The 27,943-nt window shown below is 34.2% G+C and overlaps 1 protein-coding gene across 1 annotated transcript in view; it reads left to right on the forward strand.

The window, feature by feature from the left end:
- The window catches only part of CCDC73 (coiled-coil domain containing 73), a 103,865-nt gene that overhangs the window by 2,307 nt on the left and 73,615 nt on the right, over positions 1–27,943 (forward strand). The window contains 4 exon segments of the mRNA XM_057749219.1: positions 11,438–11,509; positions 22,395–22,466; positions 24,098–24,133; positions 25,067–25,141. Coding sequence (XP_057605202.1) covers positions 11,438–11,509; positions 22,395–22,466; positions 24,098–24,133; positions 25,067–25,141 — 255 coding nt within the window.

A 27,943-nucleotide genomic window follows, 5' to 3' on the forward strand; every position in this document is an offset into this window, starting at 1 on the left:
GTAGCATTTATCATTTGTAGACTTTTTGATGATGGCTATTCTGACTGGTGTGAGGTGATATCTCACTGTAGTTTTGATTTGCATTTCTGTAATAATTAGGGATGTCGAACATATTTTCACGTGTTTTGGCCATCAGTGTGTCATCATTGGAGAAATGTCTGTTTAGATCTTCTACCCAATTTTTGATTAGATTGTTTTTTTTTTAATATTGAGCTATGTGAGCTGTTTATATATTTTGGAGATTAATCCCTTGTCAGTTGCATCATTTGCAAGTATTTTCTTTCCTTCTGTAGCTTGTCTTTTTGTTATGTTTATAGTTTTTTTGGTTGTGCAAAAGCTTTTAAGTTTAATTAGATCCCATTTGTTATTTTTATTGTTATTTCCATCACTCTAGGAGATGGGTCCAAAAAGATATTGCTGCAATTCATGTCAAAGAGTGTCCTGCCTATGTTTTCCTCCAAGAGTTTGCTAGTATCCAGTTTTACATTTAGGTCTTTAATCCATTTTGAGTTTATTTTTTTTATGGCATTAGAGAATGTTCTAATTTCATTGTTTTACATGTAGGTGTCCAGTTTTCCCAGCACCACTTATTGAAGTGACTGTCTTTTTTCCATTGTATATTCTCGCCTTTTTGTGGTAGATAAATCGACCATAGGTGTGTGGGTTTATTTCTGGTCTTTCTATCTTGTTCCACTGATCTATATTTCTGTTTTTTAGTAACATACTGTTTTGATGACTATAGTTTTGTAGTATGGTCTGAAGTCAGGGAGCCCATTTCCTCCAGCTCTGTTTTTCTTTTTCAGGATTGCTTTGGCTATTTGGGGTTTTTGTGTTTCCATATGAATTTAAAATTCTTTTGTTCTAGTTCTGTGAAAAATGCCATTGGTAATTTGATAGGGATTGCATTGAATCTGTAGATTGCGTTGGGTAGTATAGTCATTTTGACAATACTGATTCTGCCAATCCAAGAACATGGTGTATCTTCCCATCTGTTTGTGTTGTCTTTGATTTCTTTCATCAGTGTCTTATAGTCTTTGGAGTACAGGTCTTTTGTCTCCGTAGGTAGGTTTATTCCTAGGTATTTTATTCTTTTAAAAAAAAATTTTTATTTTATTTTATTTATTTGGCTGCATTGGGTCTTAGTTGCAGCATGTGGGATCTTTTGTTGTGGCACATGGGCTCAGTAGTTGCAGCATACGGGCTCTAGAGCACACGTGTTCAGTAGTTGTGGCCCGTGGGCTTAGTTGCCCTGTGGCATATGGGATCTTAGTTCTCTGACCAAGGATTGAACCTGCATCCCCTGCATTGGAAGGTGGATTCTTAACCACTGGACCACCAGGAAGTCCTGGTATTTTGTTCTTTTTGATGCAATGGTAATTGGAATTGTTTCCTTAATTTCCCTTTCTAACCTTTTGTTGTCAGTGTATAGAAATGCAACAGATTTTTGTGTATTAATTGTGTACCTGCAACTTTTCCATATTCATTAATGAGCTCCAGTAGTTTTCTGGTGGTGTCTTTAGGATTTTCTATGTATAGTATCATGTCACCTGCAAACAGTGACAGTTTTACTTCTCTTTTTCCAATTTAGATCCCTTTTGTTTCTTTTTCTTCTCTGATTGCTGTGGCTAGTACTGCCAAAACTGTGTTGAATAAAAGTGGTCAGAGTGAACATTCTTGTCTTGTTACTCATCTTAGAGGAAGTGCTTTCAGATTTTCACCACTGAGTATGATGTTAGCTGTGGGTTTGTCATATATAGCCTTTATTATGTTGAGGTAGGTTCCCCTCTATGCCCACTTTCTGGAGAGGTTTTTTTTTTTTATCATAAATGGATGTTGAATTTTGTCCAAAGCTTTTTCTGTATCTATTGAGATGATCATATTATTTTTATTTTTCAATTTGTTAGTGTGGTGTAGCATAGTGATTGGTTTGCAGATATTGAAAAATCCTTGCAACCCTGGGATAAATCCTGCTTGATCATGGTATATGATCCTTTTAATGTATTGTTCTAACATAGAACTACCATATGACCCAGCAATTCCACTCCTGGGTATATATTAAAAAAAAAACCCAAATATTAATTCAAACAGATACATGTAGCCCCAATGTTCACAGCAACATTGTTTAGTTGCCAAGGTATGGAAGCAATGTAAGTGTCGATGAACAGATGAACAGATAAAGAAGATGTGGTATATATGTGTGTACACACACACATACATGTACATACACACACATGCATGTACATACGTGATGGAATACTACTTATCCATAGAAAAGAATGAAATTTTGCCATGTGCTGCAACATGGATGGACTTGGAGGGCATTATGCTAAATTAAGTAAGTTAGAGAAAGTCACATACTATATGATACCACTTATATGTGGAATCTAAAAAATACAGCAAACTACTGAATAAAACAAAAAAGAATCTGACCCCCACAGATATAGAGAATAAACTAGTGGCTACTAGTGGGGAGAGGGAAGGGAGGAGGGACAATATAGGGGTAGGTGAAAAAAGGGTTATTACGAGATTATATGAAATCATGTGTGTGAAACTTTTGAGAATTGTAGCACTATAGAATTTAAAGAATCTTTCATTCAGTAATAATAATGTAATAATAATAACAATAATAATAAAACATGGAAAATCTTAAAAGCAGTTGGAAGTGGAAAAACATCCATTTATTTTCAAAGGAACAATAATACTATTGATAGTGGACTTAATAATAACTCAGTCCAGGAGACAATTATACTTTAAAGTGATTAAACGAATAACTACCAACCTAGAATTCTATTCCCCCCAAAAATAGCCTCAAAAATGAAGTCATGAATAGTCAATGAATTTTTTTTAAGGAAAGAAGTAATATCTAAGTTTACGTACTCTACAATGCATTTATATGACATTTATAGACTATAGGGAAGGAAAACAAATCAGTAGTTGCCAGGTGTTGACAGATGGGATAGGGATTGTCTACAAATGGAATGCATAAGAGAATTTTTGGGAGTGATAGACTTTTTTGTATGGTGTAGTGGTGGTGGAAACATTCTGTGCTTCTGTCAAAACCCATAACACTGTACACCACAAACAGTGAACTATCCTGTGTGCAACCTTTATAAAAATTCAACCAGAATATGAGGAGAATTCCAGGATGGAATGCAGACTGTGAAAATATATGTAACTATTTCACCAGTGTATGACATTACTTCAGTTAAAGAAGTGGTTGGGAAAAGAAGCTGATTTAAGTAACTTTGGAGAATATATGTTGACTCCATACTGTAAGGCTAAAGACAAAAAGCTTAATAGTTTACATTAAACACTATCTCTAGTTGGTAAATTTGTTTTTCATGGGAGTAACATTGAAACTACTTTACAGGTATGCTAGGGTTGAACAAATAAGCAAATTATAGATTAGGAGAGTTAGGAAGATTTTTTTTCTCTGTTAAAGGAAGAAGTTACAAATAAGCAAGGGAGCCGGGTTAGAATGAGTTCTGTGGTGCTATATTAAAGTTGAAAAGAACAGTGTGAACTCATTTAATTCTATACAGATAGAAGGACAGAAGCCTACACATGTGTACACATGGGTTAGAATACATACATACATTTTGTAGCTCTGCTGAAAGGGCCTAGAGGTAGTAGCAATACTCCGGTAGCAGAAACCATCTATAGTGCCCAGATCTTGGTTCTAAAAGTCATTATCTAATAAAGGGAACCAGAACTCCTTGGAGAAGTGGCTTATTCTGGGATTGGACATCTTGTAGTGCTGGAAAGTTCTTAAAGAAGGTACTTAAAGCAGCATATCAAAAGAGTACAGAAGCCAACCTGGAAAAGCTCCCATGAACAAAGCTGGAAGAATTTAAGCAACAAAATAAATAATGATAGTATTGGATTGTAACCTGAAGAGTAAAATAAATATCCATTTTACCCTACTAACATAAATAAATGATAAATAAATGGAGGAGATGGGACAAATCTTTAATTCCAATTAATAAATATAGGACGAAGGAGAGAAATAGAAACCACCCTTAGAACATCACAGTAATAATTGCTGCAGGGAAGATCCACTGATGAATGCTGAAATTAGTGGATGAAACTTTAAGGAGAAATGGAATAGTTGCATACTCACACAGTATCTTCCCCAAATTGTTTAGTAAGTTACTGTGGTAGTTTTATACATGTTTACAAATTTTTTGATATTCCTCCCTCTAGGAAGTGGAGCTTAATTTCTCTTGCTTTAGTTGTGGACTAAGTTCTAACAGATAAAAAATATAAAGGGAAAAGTAGTTAAGTTTACTGTGGAGAAACCTGGTAGATATCACCTTAACTAAGTGATTGTGTGGTATCAATAATTCATGTGAATATCATGTACTCATGATATGATGTGATAAGAAGACAACTTTACCTCTGTGGTAGTCATCCCTGAAACCTAGTCTAATCATGAGAAAATATGAGACAAACCCCATATGTGGAACATTCTACAAGATATCTTAATAATGCTTGTCAAAAGTGTCAAGGTCATGAAAAAGAAGAGGACTGAGAAACTATCACAGATTGGAGCAGTCTAAGGAGACATGACTAAGGGGAACATGGTGTCCCATATAGCATCCTGGAACAAATATTGGAGGAAAAACTAGTGAAATATGAATAAACTTTGTAGTCTAGTCAATAATATCGTAACAATGTTATTTTCTTTGATCAATGTACGCTGCTTATGTAAGATTTTAATGTTAGGTAAGCTGAGTAAGGGGTATACAAGAACTCTGTCTTTACACAAGTCTTCTATAAATCTATAATTATTTCAAGGTTAAAAAGTTTGTAAAAAGAAATTAGGACTTTGAAACCATGAAAATTCAAGAAATACTATAGTACAAATTAATGTCACTTTTTTTTATTTTTAAGAGATATTAAGTAAGAAAAACTATATTTGGTCACTCATATAATGTTTCCTGAGCATTTACTGTGTCAGGTTTTAGAGATTATAATGCCATTTAAGAATAAAGGAGTGCAGGATATACCATGAGAGTGTGGACAAGGAAATGCCTAACTTTACTAAGGGGAGTGAGAGAAGCCTCATGGAAGAAATAAGTCATGAGAGATGCTATGAATGAGTTGGAATTTTGAATCAGTCTTTCTAAGAGTTTATCAATTATGTTAGTCTTTTCAAGGAATTAAATTTTGACTTTGATAATTCTCTCTATTGCGTATTTGTTTTATGTTTTATCACTATCTGCTCTTATCTTTATTATTTCCTTACTTTATTTAATTTGTTCTTTTTGTCTTGAATTTTTGGAGATGGTATTTAGTTGAGTAATTTTAACCTTTTTTTCTTTCCTAATACACAGCATTGAAGGCTCTAAACTTTTAGCATGCTTCTAGCCAAATTTCAGCTTCATTATCATTCAGTTCAACTTACTTTCTAATTTTCATTGTAATTTATTCTTTGGCCCATGAGTTATTTAGACATGTATTACTTGTTTTATAAATATTTGGGAGTTTTATTTTACATTTTATTAACTTTAAAAAATTGATTTCTAGCATAATTCTACTATGTCAGAGTATAAGCTCTATATAATTTCTGTTTTTCTTGGCTGTGTTAGGTCTTCGTTGCTGCATGCAGGCTTTCTGTAATTGTGGTGAGCGGGGGCTACTCTTTGTTGCAGTGTGTGGGTTTCTCATTGTGGTGGCTTCTCTTGCTGTGGAGCACGGGCTCTAGGTGCGTGGCTTCAGTAGTTGCAGCATGAGGGCGCTAGAGCTCAAGGCTTCAGTAGTTGTGGCGCATGGGCCCGGTAGTTGTAGCTCACGGGCTTAGTTGCCCCGTGGCATGTGGGATCTTCCCAGACCAGGGATCGAACCCGTGTCCCCTGCATTGGCTGGCAGATTCTTAACCACAGCACCACCAGGGTAGTCCCTCTATATAATTTCAATCACTTAATATTTTTGGAGCTTTGCTTTCTAGCCAAACATATAATCAAGTTTGGTAAATATTCCAACATAGATAAACTTGAAAATATTATATTCTGTATTTCTTGGGTGTAGTATACTATGACTGTGAATTTGGTCAACTTTGTCAATCATGTTCAAGTCTTCAGTATATTTATTGATTTTTTGTCTATATTTTCCTTCCCTTTTTTCTTTTTCTGTCCATGTTTCAGTCTGTTTATTTTTTCTTTATTTTCAGTTAATGAATTTTCTCTTCAGTTTACCTAATCTGTTGATTAAGTAAATCTATTGAGTTCTTAATTTCTCTTCTTATATTTTCAGTCCTAGTATTTTCATTTGGTTCTTCTTTTATAACTTTCATTCCTCTGCTGAAATTGATTTTGTCGTATAATTTCTTGAGCCTGTTAGTTTCATATATTTCAAATCTGTGTCTATAAACTCCGATATCTGGACCCCTTGTAGATCCATTTCTGGCATCTCTTTTTTTCTCTTTAATTTTGGTCTTTTGGTGAGGTGCAACAAAAACAAAACAAAAAACAATGATTTGCTAAGGAAATTGTGGAGGAAACTGGGTAATTAATGGTATATGTGGTAAATAACATTAAGCAGAATTTTAATGTCCCATAAAATTAGTTATGCTATGAGTGAAATAATACCCCTTTGTAATTATAATGATTTGTAGAATCTGTATCATGATTCTGCAAATGGAAAACTGATAAAATGAGTGTTACCCACATTGCTGGAAGATAACATAATAATATGCTTCTATATTAGGATTTTGATTTAACTTCATGCTTTTTATTAAAAATTATTACTAACATTTTATTTGAACTTTTCATTTTTACCCATTCTTCAAGCAGCTTTCAAAAGGTATTAATAAAAATTCTTATTAAATGGTCAGTGAGAAAAAATATATTAAATTTGGTAAGAAAATCCCATGTGTAACTTCAATAACGTATCCAAGATAGAATCTTAAAAGTGTTTATTTTTTATTAGCTGCCTTAGGACTACAAGGATTTAAGTGTTTTTATAAAAACAATAAAAGAGGAGTAATTTGATGGTTTATTTACTCTTTGTAACCTTTAGAAAGTGTCATGCTTCTTTTAAAGTACTTGCTTCAGGCTGTAGTTTTACAAGATGGGCTGAGTATTGGTCAGGCCTCTTCAATTCTTGACCCTGAACAGATTTAGGGACATAGTATATACAGCAGTCACTTGTCCAAGCAGCCAAAACTGTTACTGGGTACTTTTATTCTCCTTTTCAAACTCATAATCTACCTCCTACGAAATTGTCCAATTCAGTTTCTCATGTTGTCTGATACTATACTAATCTCTCTTTCCAAGAGTTTCTTGGTTTGATTATCTACAAAGTATCCAAGATAAATATCTCTAGTATGCTTGGCATAGCCTAAAAGTTCACATTTTAAAATATGTCTTTCCTAATTTGTATTTAAACTACTGTTTTCATGTTAGTCAACTTAATCTATTACAAAGATTTCTGAAATAGAAAAATATTAATATTAGACTACCCATAGCAATTTAAAAGTTTTTTGCTTTTCCTTTCAGCAAATATTTCTAGTTCTTATTTTGAAGTATTCTACCAAATAATCAAAATGTACTTGTGTATTTACAATAGGTAGTGTGATTTTGAATGGTTTTCTAACTTTTATGAGATATGAAGATTAAATTCTGAAGTTTCTGAAGGAAAAGAGTATATTATAACAATTCATACTGTCCTATAGCACCCATAGTTTCTTAAAGGTGATATAATGGCATGTTTGGAGACAGATCATCTAGGTTCAACTGCTTGCTCTGCTGTTTACCTGCTGTATGACTTTAGGCAAGTTACTTATCCTCCTGCTAATAACCCAGTTTCCTCATTTATAAAATGGCAGTAACAAGAGTACTTACCCATAAAATTATACTTAAGATTAAATTAATACATAAAAAGTGCTTAGAACAATATCTAAATCATAGTAAGATCTCAGAATCCCCTGTAGCCACTAAAAGAGAAGTGTGTAACCAGGCCCACATGAAGAAAGCTGTATCTTGCACATTTTCAATCCAATTGCTTTGGGAAGATATGCATGTTATATGTTCCACACACTTCCCCCCCAAAATGTGTATACACTCATTTCCTTTTTCAATATTTTGATTATAGATACATATTACTACAAGAGCTTCTATTTTCTCCTCACTCTATTTATCACATAGCATACCCTGTTTGTATACATTCTGTCCCTTATTCCATGTTGGAAGAACCTTTACTGTTTCTTAGGGTCCAACTCTCACCAATGTGAGTTAGGTAAATCCTGACTGTCCTAACAACTCATGAAGGTCTAATGCATTTCACCAGCCAGCAACCGGTTTAGGAGTGGGCATATGACCGAGTTATGGCCAATGAGATATTAGAAGATGTGATAGAGAAGCTTCTGGGATAAGTTTTATTATCCTTTTAATAAGAGATTACACTTTTTCTACTGTAGGATAATGTCCTTTCTATCCTTAATGTCTGAAATTAAAGTAGTCGAGGGGTGAAATGCCTAAGGAAAATCACTTGGATAATGGCAGAATGGAAAGATGGGCAGAATTATAGTCCTTGATGATGTTGTTGAGCCACTGAAATCAATTCTAGAAGCACTCTGCCTTTAGACTTCCTGTCATGTGAGACAATAAGTCCTATAAGCCATTGTGAGTTTGGGTTTGTTGTTGCTGCTACTTGCTCCTGAAAGCGTTTTATATGAGACAGCTTTCATGAAAGCCTCTTTGAATACCGTAGCATAAGTGTGTGTATGTGTATGTGTAATAAAGCAAAGAATATGAGTCAAAGGAAAATATTTCATAACAAAATGTATTTTTTTTTTTTTTTTTGGTGCACGGGCTTAGTTGCTCCGTGGCATGTGGGATCTTCCTGGAGCAGGGATCGAACCTGTGTCCTCTGCATTGGCAGGCGGATTCTCAACCACTGCACCACCTAGGAAGCCCCACAAAATGTATTTTATCTGTTAATATCCACTCTTTAATTTCTTCCAGTTTGTTATGAGAATTGTTACATACACAGCAAAACTAACAGATTTTGACAGTGAACACTCATCCACTATTAATGTTTTACTGTACTTGTTTTATCACATATCTATCCATCTGTTTATCCCTCCTTCAACTTTATTTTTGATGACTTCAGAGTGAATTGCAGGCATTGTACTTCCTAAATACTTCAGAATGTGTATCATTCAGAATTCTGCAGTGAAATTATGTGGGCCTGGAAATTTCGTTTTTTGGAGGTTTTAAATTTATTATTATAGGGCTGTTGAAGATTGTTATTTATCTCCTTGGTTGAGGTTTGATGTTTATGGTTTTAGAAGAATTGGTCTGTTTCTGTATGTTGTCAGATTTATGAGCATAAACTTGTTTGTAGTTTTCCCTTAGCTTTTTAATGGCTTTAGGACTTTTGTACATGGTTCTTTTAGCACTATGAGCATATTTTAAATTATCGATATAAAGTCTTTGTCTAGGTCTATTGTCTGCACTTGCTCAGGACAGTTCCTATTAAATTGTTTTTTTCCTGTGCATGGATCACACTTTTCTGTTCACTTGCATGCCTTGTAATTTTTTGTTGAGAAATGGACACGGACATTTTGAATATGTGACAACACTGGAAATAAGATTCCTCCCTCTCCGCAGGGTTGTTGCTTGTTTTTGTCATTGTTTGTTTAGTGACTTTTCTGAAATAATTTTGTTACGTCTTCAGTTTTTGTCACTTGTGTCATATGCTCTTAGCTTAGTGGTCAGCTAGTGCTTTGTTTGACAGAGATTTCCTTAAATACCTGCAACCAAAACAAACAAAAAAACCTCTCAGTCTTTGCAGAAGAGCTCTGTGTGTGTGTGTGTTGGGGGTATGCCTTCAACACTCAACCAGGCAGCTTTCAAGTCTACCTGTTGAAGTTTCCAACAGAAGCTTCAGATTTCTCTAGTATTTATTGTGTGGGCTAAATTCAAGAGTATTACAACGTTTTAAATAAAATCAGAGGGTTTTTCTAAATAACTGCTTCCTGCTTGGGTTTTGGCTCCCCAGCCCCCCCCCCCCCACCCCCCGCCCTTGACTTTGAGTCTTCCCTTTGTGCTGCTTCCCGGAAAGAGTTTGTCTTTGCAGCTCTCCCAGCTATGTCTCACTGTTTTTTTACTTGACACTTGTTAGTTGGGTGGTGGTGGCAGGTGGGGAATAGGAGCATTCGCTGATGTTTCTGTTAAGTCTCAGTCTTTGGTGAACCTGAGTCTCAAGGTGAGGCCTTCACAAGAATTCTGATCCCTCTTTCGTATTTAACGGTGGGCTTAGCGTGTATTCCTTCCCCTCACCCATCGATAGAACTGTTGTTTTATTTTTTTAGCCTTCTCCTCTCAGCTGCAGTGCGTTTCCACAAGTGCTCTCATGCTATAGTTTTTATTGTCCTTCCCCGTGTAGATTAAGACTTTTGTTCCTTAGAGGAGATAAGGAAGACAGGTCTGTCTAGGTAGAATTTTCAGTGTTATCTGTTGATCCCTTTTCCCAGCTGCAGAGGATTTTCACTCGTGTCCTTAGATACAGTTTTTGTTGTCCTTTCCCTTACACATTCAAGTTTTTGGTCTGTAGGAGATTTAGGGAAGATGGCTTGTGACTGCTCCTCTCCTCCCCAGCCAGTACCACAGGGAAAAAGCTTTCTCAGGTTCTTCCCATCTTTCCCTGTAAGCACCTGGTAGATTTCATGGAAGAAAAACCTGTTAGAAGGTATAAACCTCCTTATTTCTAGAAGATATGAACCTCCTTATTTCTGGGGCCCTTAGGAGCTTCAAGTTCTTACACCAGCCCATGTTCTGCCTTTAGAAATTTTTTTTTTAATGAAGATTATTTATTTACTTATTGGCTGCGTTGGGTCTTCTTTGCTGGACGTGGGCTTTCTCTAGTTTTGCTAAGCGGGGGTTACTCTTGGTTGTGGTGTGCAAGTGCTTCTCATTGTGGTGTCTTTTCTTGTTGCAGAGCATGGGCTCTAGGTGTGTGGGCTTCAGTAGTTGTGGCACATGGGCTCTAGAGTGCAGGTTCAGTAGTTGTGGTGCAGGGACTTAGTTGCTTCTCAGCATGTGGGATCTTCCCAGACCAGGGATCAAACCCATGCCCCCATTGGCAGGTGGATTCTTAACCACAGTGCCACCAGAGAAGTTTCCCTTTAGAAATTTATTAAGAACTTTTAGCTGAGTTTTCTTATCAGTACTCAGGGGCTCATGTCCCAGGTAAGCAAATGCTGTGGTTCAGTTCTCCCTGCTGCCACCCATTTCTCTATCCAGATTTTGGATTACTTGGTTGATCTGGGACCTCAGTTCTCTGATGGATTTGGCTATTTAATTTGCAAATTTTCCAGCTTTTTTTCTTGTTGTGAAGATGGGAGGATGCTCTTTCTATCTCTCTAGAAAGAGCTGAAACTGCAAATTTTCAAGTCCTAATTTTCCTAGCATTTTTCTTCTTTTTGACTTAGGAAGCAGAGACTCAGTATGAAGAGCAGATTGGTAAAATTATGATGGAGACACAAGAACTTAAATGGCAAAAGGTGAGTATTTCCCCCCTCTAATTAGCATTTTATTTTAAAATGTATTTTAATCCTTAATTGTGAAGTTAATTTTTAAATTTCCTAAACATATTTAGGGAATTGTGCATCATTTTAGAGAGTCGCAAGAAAATTTCAACTAAAACTGTTTAATAACCTTTCCAGAAAACTGAGAATAACCTTTTTTTTTTTTTTAAAGCAATGTTGTGTTAATTTCTGCTGTGAGAATAACCATTTTTTTTCAGGCTTTCTGATAAGAAAATAGCCAAGGGTAACTCTGAAAACTACTATGAATTGTTTCATATCTGAGAAACATATTGTGTGTTATAGAGGAGTCAAAATATTTTTTAAGAAGTGAAGCCTCAGAATAGTACCATATTTTCCTAGGCTGTTGTCACATATACTGTAACCAAATATTTAAAAAAATAGTATCAAATCTGATTCTCTTTTGATCCTTATTCATATAAAGGCATTTTTGATAGTGCTTCTGTTGCCTTTCCACCAAAGTAATCTTTTTTTTTTAAATATTTATTTATTTACGTATTTATCTGACTGCTCCGGGTCTATGTTGCAGCACTTGGGATTTTCGTTGCTGCGTGTGGGATCGTCGTTGTGGGATGCAGGCTCTCCTAGTTGCGGCATGCAGGCTGTTAGTTGTGGCATGCAGGATCTGGTTCCCTGACCAGGGATTAAACCCAGGAGCATGGAGTCTTAACCACTGAATCACCATTTGAAGTCCCCCACCAAAGTAATCTTAACAGCTAAAAATTGAAAGCTTAATTAAGATGGCCCCTCTTCTCAGTATTTGGCAATATTGAAACAGGAACTTGGAGATAACATGTCAGAAATAGAATTCAAATGACAGAGGATAGGCCAACAATGGGAATTTTGAGGCCAGGCAGATCCAAAAGGTTGTGTAGAAATGGGAGTGAAACCAGAGTTGGGTTTTGTTGAGGGACAGGTCTGAAATAAAGAGACTTGTTTGTGGAGAGAAAAAATAAGTAAACACCAAATATAATCTAAAGCTCCAAGCACATTTCAGAATGTAAAATCATATCTTGTTTTTGAGAGAGGCAACAGTAGAAAGTTATCAGAATCCTTAAGTTAATCATTAAGTTTAATACAATCCAATTTAAAATTACAAGTGTGTGTTTGGGGTACTTAAGCTGATTCTAGAGTTTACGTGGAAGTAAACTTAAAAGAGTGGCTGGGAAAGTTTTGAAAAGGAAGAGGATAAAATAATCACACTAGATTCTTAAATATATCACAAAGCTATAATAATTAAAATAGCTTGGTAGTATACATGAACAGCTAGATAGAATATAATGGAGTCCAGAAGTAGATCCAAATACATAAGATAATTTAGTGAATGATAAAGGTGGTGTTTCAGATCAGTGGGGAAGAGTAGATTATTCAACAAATGATATTAGAACTGGGTACTATCTGAAGAAAAATAAAACCAGATTCCTACCTTACTTTACAAACTTGTAGAAAAATAGAACTTTCATATATTCTTATTGACAATGTAAATTAAAAGTATCTTGTTGAATTTCCCAAATACTGAAATCCCATAACCTTCTATATAGCCCAATTCTAACTTGTCCCTTTTGAGATACTACTAAGACTCTGTCAAGGTAGTATCCTCACTTACTGCAATGAATTCTAATAAACATGATTTTGCTTTGTTAACAGGTTGTTTCGGTGGTGTTTTAATTGAGTTCATTTTTGTATATGGTGTTAGGTGAGGGTTCAGCTTCATTCTTTTGCATGCGTATATCCAGATTTCCCAGAACCTTTGGTTGAAAAGACTGTACCCCATTGAATGATCTTGACACCCTTGTCAAAAATACTTTGACCTTGTGTGAGGGTTTATTTCTGGGCTCTTTATTCTGTTCCGTCAGTCCATGTGTTTTTCTTTACACCAGTTTAACGCTATTTTGAGTCTTGGAGCTTTCCAGTATGTTTTGAAATTAGGAAGTGTGAGTCCCCCAGCTTTGATCTTCTTTTTCAACATTATTGGGCTATTTGGGGTTCCTTGAGATTCCATATGAATTTTAGGATGAGTTTTTCTATTTCTGCAAAAAATATTATTGGGATTTTGATAGAGATTACATTGAATCTGTAGATAATTTTGGATAGTATTGACATCTTACCAATATAAAATTTTCTAATCCCAGAGAAAAAGGTGTGTTTATATTTTTTATTTAATTTCTTTTGGCAGTGTTTTGTAGTTTTCATTGTACAAGTCTTTCATCTCCTTGATTATGTTAATTTAATGTATTTTATTTTTGTTAGTGCTATTGTAAATGTAATTGTTTTCTTAATTTCATTTTTGGGTTTTTCATTGTTAGTGTATAGAAATGCAACTGATTTTTGTGTGACTTTGTATCTTACTACTTTGTTGAATTCATTTTTTGTGGAATATTTAGGGTTTTCTGCATGTAAGACCATATCATCTGCAAACCCTTTTTCCTTTTCAAATTGGATTTATTTTTCTTGCCTCATTGTTTTGGATAGGGCTTCCAGTACTACACTGAATAGAAGTCCTGAAAGCGAACATCCTTGCCTTGTTCCTGATCTTAGAGGAAAAGCTTTCAGTCCTTTACCATTGAATATTATGTTCCCTGTGGGGTTTTCAAATATGGCTTTTACTATGTTGAGGTAATTTCTTTCTATTCCTAGTTTGTTGGCCTTTTTTTTTTTTTTTATCATGAAAGCGTATTGAATTTTGTCAGATCCTTTTTATTGCGTAAGTTGAGGTGATTGTGTGCTTTTTTCCTTTCATTCTGTTAATGTGGTGTATTACCTTAATTGATTTTTTTTGTATGTTGAACTCTCCTTTTATCCCAAGTATAAATCCTACTTGGTTGTGGTGTAAGAACCTTTTAATATACTTCTGAATTCAGTTTGCTAGTGTTTTTTTGAGAATTTTTGCATCAGTGTTCACAAGGGGTGCTTGTCTATAGTATTCTTTTTTTGATGTGTCTTCGTCTGGCTTTGGTATTAAGGTAATAGTGGTGTCAAACATGAGTTAGGAAGTGTTCCTTCCTTTTCAACTCTTTGGAAAAATTTGAGGAGGATTGCTGTTAATTCTTCTTTAAATGTTTGGTAGAATTCACCAGTGAAGTCAGGTTCAGGCTTTTCTGTATTGGGAGTTTTTTGATTATGGATTCAGTCTCAATAGTTATAGGTATATTAAAATCTTCTGTTTCTTCATAATTTGGTCTTAGTAGATTTTGCATTTCTAGGAATTCTCCATTTCATCTAGATTACCCAATTTGTTGACATACAATTGTTCATAGTACTCTCATAATATTATTTCTGCAGAATCAGTAGTAATGTCCTCACTTTCATTTCTGATTTTAGTAATTTGAGTCTTCTTTTTTTTTTTTTTCTTAGTCCATCTAGGTAAAGGTTTGTCAATTTTGTTATCTTTTCAAAGAACCAACTTCGATTTCACTGATTTTCTCTATTGTTTGTCTGTTCTCTATTTTATTTATCTCTGCTCTGGTCCTCATTATTTCCTTCTTCCTGCTAGCTTTGGGTTTAGTTTGTTCTTTTTATTAAGTGTAAGGTTAGGTTGTTGATTTGAGATCTTTCTTGTTTTTTAATGTAAGCATTTATAGCTATAAATGTTCCCTTTAGTATGTCTTTTGCTGCATCCCATAAGTTCTTGTGTGTTATAGTTTTGTTTTCATTTGTCTTTAAGTATTTTCTAATTTCCCTTATGATTTATTCTTTGATTCATTAGTTGTTTAAGAATTTTTTGTTTAGTTTCCACAAATATATGGGTTTTCCAGTTTTCCTCCTGTTATTGATTTCTAACTTCATCCTATTGTGGTTGGAAAAGATACTTTGTGTGATATCTATCTTTTGAAATCTATTGAGACTCAGTTTGTGACCTAGCATATGGTCAGTCCTGGAGAAATGTCCCATGTACACTTGAGAAGAATGTATATTTTGTTTTGGGGTAGTGTGTTCTATATATGTCTGTTAGACCTAAGTGGTTTACTGTGTTGTTCAGGTTCTCTATTTCCTTACTTATCTTCTGTCTGGTTGTTCTCTCCATTATTGAGAATATGGAAGTCTGCAACTACTTTTATAGAACTGTTTATCCCTTCAGTTCTGTCCATTTTGCTTCATATATTTTGATGGTGTGTCATTCAGTTCATAAATGTTTATAATTGTTGTATCTTCTTCCTTATTGAACGTCTTATGGATATACAATGTCTTTCTTTGTCTGTTGTAACTTTTTAAAATTTAAAATCCATTTTTTATTTTGTTTTATTTTTGTTCTTTTGGTTATTGTTTGATAGAATATCTTTTTCCATTTTTCCACTTTAAACCTGTTTGTGTCTTTAGATCTAAAGTGAGTCTCTTGTAGACAGCATAAAGTTGGATCATGTTTTTCATCCATTCTTCCAATTTTTGTCTTGATGAGAAGGTTTAAATACACATTTAAAATAATTACTGATAAGGAGTGACTGGCTTCTGTCATTTTGCTATTTGTTTTCCATGTATTTAATAGCTTTTTGTCCCTCATTTCCTGCATTACCATCATCTTTTGTGTTTAGTTGATTTTTTTGGTAGTGAGATGTTTAAATTCCTTTCTCATTTCCTTTTGTGTATATTCTCTAGCTATTTCCTTTATGATTACCATGGGGATTACAGTTAGCATCTATCATTATAGCACTCTAATTTGAATTTGTATCAGCTTAACATCAATAACGTACAAGAGCTCTATTCCTTTATAACTCCATTTACATCCCTTTCAGGTGTTGATATTACAAAATTACATCTTTATATATTGTGTGCTAAAGAGAATAAACTAGTAGTTTTAAAAATGCATTAGTCTGTGGATTATATAGAAAATAAATATGGAGTTACAAACCAAAGTTACAGTAATACTAGCTATTAGTCTAATAACTGTTTTTTTAATGTATTAGTTTCTCAAATCACGTAGAAACAAAAAGAAATAAAAATTGCTATTAGAGTATACTAGCTTTTATAAATTGCTCATGTATTTGCCTTTACTGAGATTTTTATTTCTTCATATGGCTTTGAGTTACTCTCTCATGTCCTTTCATTTCAACCTGCAGGACTCCTTATATCATTTCTTGCAGGGCAGGTCTGATGGTAATGAACTCACTCAGCTTTTGTTTATCTCTGTTTTAGATCATGTAGAGGAAAGGCAACACATATGAGATAGTGATAAGATTATGAGGTATATTTCCTGAGTCCTTGGAGTACTTTGCCAGGTTTGTCTGAAGTAAGAAAATGTCTAAGATTGGGGCACAGGTAGCCCAGTTTCATATGGTAACCTGTAACAGGTGTGTATGGTGGAAGCCAATGAGTGTAGGAGAGTGTGGACTTAATGGTTTTGAGGGTTAGACATAACCTTCTTGGTCATGGAAGTTCAAGAGTGTCAGATTTAAGATGCCATTAACTCTCTCTACTTTTCCTTAAGATTGGGGATGATTGGGGCAATGAAATATCTAAATAAATGACAAGGTTTTGCAAAGTTCTCTAATAACAGGTCCAGTAAAATGAGTGCCTCTGTTATTGGAGATCCTCATATTGGGAACACAAAATCAAGTAATTTTTTCCTACTCTCATAATTATAGCTCTCTCTCAAGAAAAAGTTTTAATCTATCCAGAGAAGTAGCAAGCAATGATCAGAACATATTCAGAACCCATTGCAGGGGCTAATTTTAGGAAATCCATTTAGACATGTTCAGCGGGGTCCTGAAGCTTGGGTTTACAAGGGTAACAGTTTTACTAGGATTGTGAAGGAGACAAATGAGATTTGCACCAGAAACATCCTCAGAAATCTTAGTAAAATATCCCCATCAATGCTCATTGAATGTAGTTTTCAATATGTCCTTGCTGTGATGGGTAATTTCTTGTAAAAAAAAAAAAATATGTTTGCAGAGTTTCATCGAGGTTCTCTGGTGCCACCAAGTGTCTGTCCTGAAAGTGCCAGGGATTCTCTTGTAGTTCTCTTGTAGAAAAGAAACCATGTATTCTTTTCACATTCTGGAGCCAGTTGTGGGAGTTCCAAAATGGCGTTTTTGAATATCCACAAAGATTTAGCTTTTTAGAGTATCATGGGGCCAGGACCTGACTGAGATTTGCCTGTGTGTCATAAAGATAAACTAGGATATTTCTGTTAGGCTTTGTTATCCTTAATAGTGTGGCTTCATGATGGCCACCTCCTTAGGAAGCATTAGACTACTTAAAACTATTGCTCATTTTACACTGGGATTCCTATTGAGGTTAGAAACTCTCATTGTTTCTAAAGTATTACAAAATCATGGACTACTCCAAAAGGTATACCTGATATTAGTTTTATGTTAACTCTCTTATCTCTTAACAATTGACAAGCTTCACTGAGCGGGTAAGTAGTGTCATCTGGACTGGTTTTACCTCTGTAAGGAATTGTGTTTTAGGGGTCAGTTGAGACTGTTGCAGTATATCTTGCTTGATAGTTTCCATTTCAGTTATAAAAAGTGATATATCAACAAATAATATTAAACTTAGATTTTCTAGGAGAAGTTTCTAATAAATCCATTTGAGGCATAGTCATTGTTTGGACAGAGGCTAGATCCTGTGGAATTCCCTTTCTTTGGGTAATGGGAAAAGAGTAACAATCTTTAAAGTATAGCACTGAATTGATATGTGTGAGGAAGAAAATAATAAAGAGTTCATAGGATGTAAGCCTGCTTGCCGAGAAATGTGTTTTCAGTAGCGTCCAGGATTGTACAGCATACAGGACCATCAAATTTAAACAAGATCCTTAAACCAAGTCAGTAGAGGCCTCTACTAGTTTGGCTGCTGCTTATTACTATCCTTAGATAAGTAGTAGGATTTTGCCACTGGGTCAAGGGAAAGGTTGTAGTAAGCAATTGGGCTCTGATGATACCTGTGGTGTTCTGTTAGAGCATTAAGGACTTGTTTACATTGCTCAGATGCAAATAGTTAGAAAGCTTTATGACAATTTGGAGGGCCCCAATTGTGGGGGTGTGAGGGGGCCTGTTGAGAGTTATTTTTATTTTATATTAAAAATAAATTTATTTATTGGCTGCATTGGGTCTTCATTGCTGTGCGCAGGCTTTCTCTAGTTGTGGAGAGTGGGCTTCTTGTTGTGGTGGCTTCTCTTGTTACAGAGCTCAGACTCTAGGCGTGCAGGCTTCAGTAGTTGCAGCGCATGGGCTCAGTAGTTGTGGCTCGCAGGTTCTAGAGCACAGGCTCAGTAGTTGTGGCACATGGGCTTAGTTGCTTTGCGGCATGTGGGATCTTCCCAGTCCAGAGCTCGAACCTGTGTCCTCTGAATTGGCAGAAGGATTCTTAACCACTGCGCCACCAGGTAAGCCCAAGAGTTATTTTTATTTTTATTTTTATTTATTTATTTATTTATTTATTTTTCCCAAGAGTTATTTTTAAATCACAAAATTCTTGACCATGTTCAAGTTCCTAAGGAAACAGTTCCATTGTTGAGGACTTAAATTACATAGAGATGTGTCAATTTCAGGGATAGTTGGAACCCAATGTCTGCAGTAGCCAGTGAAATCTAGACAACTTTTTTCTTTTTCTTTTTTAAATATATTTACTTTATTTTTTTGGCTGTGTTGGGTCTTAGTTGTGGCATGTGGGATCTTTCGTTGTGGTGCGCGGGATTCTCTCTAGTTGTGGTGTGTGGGATTTTCTCTCTCTAGTTGTGGTGCACGGGCTCCAGAGTGTATGGGCTGTGTAGTTTATGGCACACGGGCTCTCTCGTTGAGGTGCATGAGCTCAGTTGCCCTGCAGCATGTGGGATCTTAGTTCCCCTATCAGGAATCGATCCAGCCTGTACTGCATTGGAAGGCAGATTCTTTACCACGGGACCACCAGGAGAGTCCCTAGACAACTTATTAATTTCCTCTTAGTAACCAGCCTTGGAAAGTTTTGAAGGGCTCATAATTTATCAGGAATGATAGATTTACCCCCTTGGGATAAATTATACCCCAAATAATGTACTTTTTTCTTATAGGATACTATTTTTTTTTTTGGAATTCTTATGTCCCTTCTGAGCTAAAACAGGAAGTAGATAAATGGAGTCAGTCTTAGAGTTCTCTTCATCTTTAGAAGATAGCAAAAACTTGCTCACATATTGTTTAAGTGTAGAGTTTACAGGGAGATTTAAGGTCCCTAAGTTCCTCAGTAAACCACTGCTGCGTAACTCTCCAGGTAAATTGTTGACTTCCCCAGGACAGAGCAAACAGGTGAAACAATCCTGATCTAAGGGGACACCGTAGAAAGCAGAACATACATAAATATATAGTAGTAAAATATGCAGAGTCCAGTGGCACTGAAGATAAAATAGTATTGGGGCTCAGTACTACAATGAACTGGGAAAATGATTATTTTTATTTATGGCCTTAAGGTCTTGAACAAATCTTCACCCATTGGGTTCTTGACTGGGGAACAACAGTGTTTTAAGACTGGTATAGGTGTGATTAATTCATCCTTTCTTTATTAGGCTTTAGGACAACTGACTTTAGTTTTTCTTTGTTTCTGGTTTTACAGGTATTGTATAAAGTTAAGTAGAGGTTTAGATGGGTCATTCTGAACTTTGCTGCCAGTATCAGTTAAGACATTTTGCCCACAAAGGGTCCACTTCATGGAGATCTTTAATTTGGTCTCATCGTACACACAGGTACCTAAGTCGAGATCCAAATAAGCTATGATCTGATTGTGAATAGGATCCCCAGGAATCTTAAAAAACAACAAGAATTTAATTTTTAAATTCTATTTGCATAGCAGATTCCTGTCTCTTAAATTAGTGGGTGCAGTGTCATAAAGGAAAAAATAATATTCCTCACTTGAGAATCTAAGGATAGCAGTTATAGGCTAAAATGGGGCGAGTATCTTTGGATTATTAGAGATATGCACTATTTGAGTAGCTCATTGACTCTGAGGGGAAGGTTATGTGATGCTGCCAGGGTTTATGGTATGAATAAAAATTTTCAAGGTTTCTTTTAATATTTAGAGAAATTGCTCTTGCAAGTTTGAGGAATAAAAGGTAAGTTTGGTGTGTGATTTCCCCTTAGAGCAGTGTCATTGATTTACCCACCTGATATTTTTTTCCCTTCATTTTCTTAGCTAGTTCAGGATGTTTTTTTCACCAGTGTGTTTTCTGCTTATAATAAGTATCTACAGGTGTCTTTACCATGAGATTATTCTCTTCTCTCATGCTTGATGACTGGAATGGGAATATTAAATTGTTTTATCTGTAAGTCTACCAGTTTATTCTTCTTTTGTTCTAAGCCTTTTTGAAGATCTGAATTTGGAGATCTAGTAATGGGGCTATTTCCCATTCCAGTTTTTGTTTCATATTAAATCTCCTATTTCTAGATTTACAGCTGTTCACAAAAAGTGAGGAGGGAGCTGGAGTTCACATCTGCTTCAGAATCTACTCCTCAAAGAACTTATCCCGGAAGTCTCCTATAAATTCATTCTTTCCTTGCTTGCAGGAGTAGATTAGAGTCTAATATAGTTTCGTAAGAAAACTGGGCAGTAGCCTCTGAAAAATTTTGTCCAGTATCTACAGCTTTTCTAAATGTCTGGTCTCTGGAAAATTCCCTGATAGTCCAGTGGTTAGGACTTGGTGCTTTCACTGCCCGGGCCCAGGTGCAATCCCTGGTCAGGGAACTAAGATCCTGCAAGCCATGTGGCGCAGCCAAACATTAAAAAATTTTAAAAAAAGGTCTGATTTCCTATGCAGTTTGGGATTTCCTTAGTCATTCTTGGGATCTTCTCACTTTGCCTTTTCTATTCTTTTTTTTTTTTTTGCAACTGAGCATATGAACCAATTGATACAGACCTTGGAACTGGCAGTATTATTGTTAAAAATTAGTTATGGGAATTATGACATTTTAAAGTAATTACTAACTTCAGGAAAAAAAAAGTATGAAAATTGAAATGTAATCATGATATACCATATGGCTTAACGTTGAATAAAAATTGCATAGTTATAAGAGTATAACTACTGACTATTGATTTAAGCCACAATTTTTATATAACTGTTGGAAGAATAGAGGGAGGACATGTAGGATTATGGTTATACAAGAAAGCTAAACTCCCAACTATCATAATAAGAGGTCAGTAGATAAATTTTTTAAATTGATAAATCAGTGTATATTTAGAATCATGGAGTAAAATAGAAACATTTGAAAGTGGTTGCCAGTTTTAGATCTAATTTTTTAAATCATGAAAACTATTTGATAAAAATAGAAGAAACTAATCTTAAATCTAAAGGACAGGACACACAACTTCTACCAAAAAACAGGTGGAAGGGAAAGAAATGGAATTGTATATGTGGATTTTTTTCAAAAATGTGCTGTGGTAGTTTTGGTTTTGTAAAAAATTATTTCAGTGAATTTAAAGAGTCGTATGTTACCATGCAAACATTTGTGCCTGGATAATAAAATTGTTTTCTTTGGAAACTCTAATAGTCTGCTTATATACTAGACTTGTATACTAGTCTGCTTGTATACTAGACTTGTTAATTTGAATAACTTGTATACTAGCCTGCTTGTATACTAGACTTGTTAATTTGAATAACTTTTGATGAAAGATATATTCTTGAAAACTTTAGAGTAAGCTATATTCAGAGTTTAAGATTTTAAAAAGCAATATATTGTATCATGAAGAAGCAACTGGAAGCAAAATTATTGTATGCTGAATCCATGACATTTAAAAAAAATCAAAATTGTTGTAAGTTGCATTTTAAGAGCATAAAATAATATGTGCAATAAATATGTTTATCTTTAATTTGTGAACCCAATTAAAATTTAAAACTGAAGGTTGTTGGAATTTATGTTTTAACTTTTCATAATTTTTAAAATAGGAAACTCTTCAGAATCAAAAGGAAACATTAGCAAAGCAGCACAAGGAAGCAATGGCAGTTTTTAAAAAGCAGGTAATTTCATAAGGATAGACAAACATTACAGTATTAAATATTGCACTTTTCCCACTTCTCATGAATATTATGACAAGTTGTTCTCCAAACTCACTGAAGACAAAAAGGTTATTAGAAGTAGGAAGTGAATAAAGTTATTTTGAATCACAGCTGATAATAACGTAATGCAATAGAATGATTTGGTTAAGGAAAGAAACTGAGAAACTCTTTTCTTGGGCACGTCTTTTCATTTGTCCTAAATGAAATATGTTAGTGATATATGTGTTCTTGCTCTTTCTCTCTCTTCTCCGCTTTCTCTCTTTAAGTAGCATATCCTAGGAGCTTACCTTTTCCACATTACTCCTTTACCCAAGCTAGCATTATAACACTTCATGAAAAGCTGAAATGCAAGTAGGGAGATGTAAAGGATGAAGAGATGTGATTATCAGGCACCTCCATAAATAGCAGCTAGCAGCAACTAAGAAAGATCAGTAGAAAAAAATGAGAAAAATAAAAGAAAAATATTTTAAAGAAGTGAAGAGCAACTCCTTCCATTATTTTGAATTCTATAGCTCTTCTTTACTACTTCAAATTTCTCTTCAGTCCCTAGTTATAAAATATAAATGTAAGCAATGTGCCTACAGAAAATGTACTCTGGCAGTGCTTTTCTTTACAGCCATGCCAACATCACCATTTTTTCTTCCTTTTTCCTTCCCTTTTTTTTTGTTTTGATCTCCATACAAGTGTGTGTGTTTAGAAAGAAATGCATAAAAAGAAATAAACCTATATAACCTAAATCACTAGTGGGTTAAGGTTATTGGTAATTTACACTGTAGTGTGGATTTGTTTAAGCAGATGATAAACTTCCTTACAGTCTGAAATTTGCTTTATCTAAGTTATGGGAGTTTTAATTGAAGGGTAAGGAAGCAGAAACCAAATGTACAGCATAGTATTTAGGAGATAGCAAGTCTGTTTCTCTGTTACCACAAGGGACTCTGGGCAAGAAAGAACAGCCAAGTAACTGAAGGGTAGAAGAGAAAGTGCTATTGGGTTCTTTTTTTTTTCTTCTTTCTTTCTTTTTCTTTTTTTAATTTGTTTCTTTTCTTTTCTTAAAAAAAAGGATTCTTGAATGTAAGTGAGGAGTATGGAAAATGAGATGCATAAATTCCGAAGAAAAATTTTATTTCTTGTGTTGCTTGGAATATTTGTTTTCTTTGGCAAGTTCACTTTAGTTTTTCTGTTTTAAAATGTTGTTATTTATTTGACTGACACATGCATTTTAAAAAAATTTCAGAAAATATTGTCCGTGCAAATACAAATGATACCAATTTCATAAAAGTGTGCCTTTAGAAAATGTTATATGTTGTTTATGAGTAGATGGCATAATGTTGAAACATTAAAAAAAACCTAGCTTTCGAGGATGATTGACACTCTGATCATGAGATTAAATTGTTTATTTTCTTTGGAGACTGGCTTTTTCCCCCTTTTATATCTTTTATTATTTATTTTCTCAGTATAAAAGTGGTATAATCACATTGTACTGAGTTCAAACAATATAGACATGTAAAACATTTCTGCAGTCTCACTGACCAATGTAAATCACTGGTGACATTTCACTTACCTGTATTTTAATTTTTAAAATTCTTTATCAGTTGCAAATGAAGATGTGTGCCTTGGAAGAAGAAAAGGTATTTATTAATTTTTTTAGTAATTTGAAACATAGTTAAATGCATTTAATTATCAGTTGTTCACCATAATGGAAAGGAGCATTGGTAAAAAAAACAAATGGAAACTATTAATTTCTTAAAATTTTAGAAACAGAAAGGACCTAAGGGAATCATGTTACTTGAGCTCTTATTTTATAGTTGAGCGTACTGAGACCTGTTAAGATATAAATGACTTGCTGAAGCTGAAGTTCCCATTTTGAAGTGGCGAAGTTGGGACTAGAATCTAGATTTCTTAAGCCCCTAAATTAATGCTCTTTCCACTATACTTCAGTGTTTCTATTAAGTATAATATATTTTTAGTGCCTTTTCAGTGAAATTGCCTTCTTTAAAAAACAGTAAGATGATTTGCATCTGCATGCAGACCAACAGAAAGAGAGCATTCAACTCTGAACAGGGCTAGAAATTCATCTGGCATTAAATGTTTTCTTTAGCTATTTAATAGTTAATACATGTTTTTGTTATATCAAAGGACATGCCATTTATAATATTAAAATTTATAGTTATTTTTAGCAAAAGACTTTTTAAAATTTTTCCCATAACCTTATATTTATAAGACAAATGTACTTGTGTCTTATTAATTAGAATATATTTATTCTAGCTATATGAATTAAATAATTATATAGTGTCCATAAGTTCTCAGAGATGCTCTACTGATAAAATGATTTATTGTTATAAGATTTTTCCATTTCATGATATTTGTAATTTTGTATAGACCTTATTGTAATTGTATGATATCTTGAAATCATTAGAAATATAAGCTGTAGTACAGATACAAGTTTAAAGTCTGTGAAGTATTAGGTTTCAAGTAGAGATTTTGGTTCTTGAACTCTTGTTTTCCCTGTTAATAATGTCACTTACATTGGAAAGTACTGAAATATAGTTTTTTACTTAAAGGGTAAATATCAACTTGCTACAGAAATAAAAGAAAAGGAAATAGAAGGATTGAAGGAGACATTAAAGGCATTACAGGTAAAGTAACTTAGTATTGCTTGAATAGTAATTTGGTATTTTTAGCATTGTATCAGTAAAACACCATAAACATGTAATCTAGCAAAGTGAAGCTGACAAAAATTCATGTATCATATATTGTATAATTTAGTACTTTTTCCTGAGATCCTTGGATTTCAAATTAGTAGGATTTTTGCTTTATCTTTTATTTTAAAAGGAAATATTAAAATAACTTTTATTATTTCTCACAATATAATTAAGTATATGTTATTTTTAACACTTTATAGGTGACAAATACGAGTTAGGTGTATATATTATAACTGATTTATCCGTGGTTCTTAAAAAATAACATAAAATAGCATTTATTGCTATTATTATTTGCTAAGTACCATGCTTATTTTCTGCAAATACACACTTGAAGGAAACATCACTTTGCCTTTAAGTCATTCAGTCTCATAGAGAATACAGAGGTATATAACAAATGATGATTCATTCAATACATATTTGTGAAGGTCTACTATGTGCCAAATACTGCTCTGTGCACTGGGAATACAGCCATGAGTAAAAGGGACAAAAACCTCTGCCCTTGTCGAGTTTACATTCTAATGGAGAAGACAAACAATAAAGAGATAAAGAGTGAAATAGAGATTGTTGGGGGAAAAGATATTCACATGATTTCAGAGTACCACTCTATAGATAATATTAACTACAAAGAGAAAAGTCTTTTTTTTTTTTTTTTTTTTTTACAGTGGAAGGATCCTGGTGGTTACTACATTAATCAGGTCATTCACACTGTAGTGTGGATTTGTTCAAGCAGTTGACAAGCTTTTTTTCTTTAGTCTGATTACAGTAGTACAAGGATTCCTTTTCTCCACATCTTCACCAGCACTTCTTGCCTCTTGTCTTTCTGATCATAGCCGTTCTGATAGGTGTGAGTTAATAACCTCATTGTGAGTTTGATTTGCATTTCCCTGATTGTTAGTGATGTTGAGCATGTTTTCATACACCTGTTGGTCATTTGTATGTCTTCCTTTGAGAAATGTCTGTTTAGATCCTCAGCTTATTTTTTAATTGGGTTATTTATGATTTTCTGCTATTGAGTATGTATATGACTTCCTGCTATATTTTGGATATTAACCATTACCCTAATCAGGTACATGGTTTGCAAATATTTCTCCCATTGTGTAGGTTGCCTTTTCACTCTGTTGATTATTTCCTTTGCTGTGTAGGAGCTTTTTAGTTTTATGCAGTCTCATTTGTCTATTTTGCTTTTGTTGCCTGTGCTTTTGGTGTCATGTCTAAAAAAAAAGTCACTGCCTAGACTAATGTTGAGAAGCTCTTTTCGTATATTTCCTTCTAGTAGTTTTATGGTTTCAGGATTTATGTTTAAGTGTTTAATCCATTTGAGTTGATTTTTGTTTATGATATGAAAGTTTGTATATTGTATGAGATAAGGGTCCAGTTTCATTGTTCTGCATGTGGATATCCAGTTTTTCCAAACCCATTTATTGAAGACTATCCTTTCTCCATTATGTGTTCTTGGTGTCCTAGTTGAAGATCAGTTGGCTATAGATATGTGGATTTATTTCTGGGCTTTCTATTCTGTTCCATTGGTCAACATGTCTCTTGTTAATTTTTGGTTTTTGTTTTGTGTCTTGTCAGCACCATGCTGCTTTGGTTACTATAGCTTTGAAATATATTTTGGAATCAGGAACTGTTGTGTCTTCAGTTTTATTCATCTTGCTCAAGATTGCTTTGGCCATTCAGGGTCTTTTGTGATTCTATATAAATTTTAGGATTTTTTTTTCTATTTCTGTAGAGACTGGCATTGTGATTTTGATAGGGATTGCACTGAATCTGTAGATCACTTTGGCTAATACAGACATTTAAACAATATTAAATTTTCCATGCATGAACACAGGATGCCTTTACATTTGTCTGTGTCTTTTAAGTTTCTTTTATCAATGTTTTATAATATTCAGTGTAACAACATTTACTACTTTGCTTAAATTTATCCCTAAATATTTTATTCATTTTGTCACTATTGTGATTATTTTCTTAATTTTCTTTTCAAATAGTTTGTTGTTGTGTATAGAAATGTGGTTGATTTTTGCATGTTGATTTTGTCGTTAATTTTACTGAATTCATTTATTAGTTATAACAGTTCTTTTGTTGAGTCTTTAAGGTTTTCTATATGTATGATTATGTTACCTTCAAATAGAGATAATCCTACTTCTTCCTTTGTGATTTGGATGCTTTTATATCTTTTTCTTTTCTCATTGCTCCAGCTAGGACTTCCAGTACTCTGTTCAATAGAATGGTGAGAATAGGTACTCTTGCCTTATACTGGTTTGATTATAATGATCACTGTCAGTTTTTTATATATGGCCTTTATTATGCTGAGGTAAGTTTCTTATATACCTATTTTTTGCGGGGGGGGTACACCAGGTTCAATCATCTGTTTTATATACCTATTTTGTTGTGAGTTTTTATCATGGATGGATGTTGAATTTTGTCAAATGCTTTTTCTGCGTCTATTGAGATGAACATGTGTGTTTGTTTTTTTTCATTCATTCTGTTAGTGTGGTGTATCACATTGATTGATTTGCATATGCTGAACCATCCTTTTGTCCCAGGGATTCAATCTCACTTGGTAATGGTGTATGATCCTTTTAATATGCTCTAGAATTTGGTTTGCTAGAATTTTATTGAAGATTTTTGCATCTGTGTTCATCAGGGATACTGACCTGTAGTTAGTTTTCTTGTAGTGTCTTTGTCTGGTTTTGTTGTCAGAATGATGCTGGCTTCATAAAATGAGTTTGG

Source organism: Hippopotamus amphibius, chromosome 9 (genome assembly GCF_030028045.1).
Source record: "Hippopotamus amphibius kiboko isolate mHipAmp2 chromosome 9, mHipAmp2.hap2, whole genome shotgun sequence".
Taxonomy (NCBI): domain Eukaryota; kingdom Metazoa; phylum Chordata; class Mammalia; order Artiodactyla; family Hippopotamidae; genus Hippopotamus; species Hippopotamus amphibius.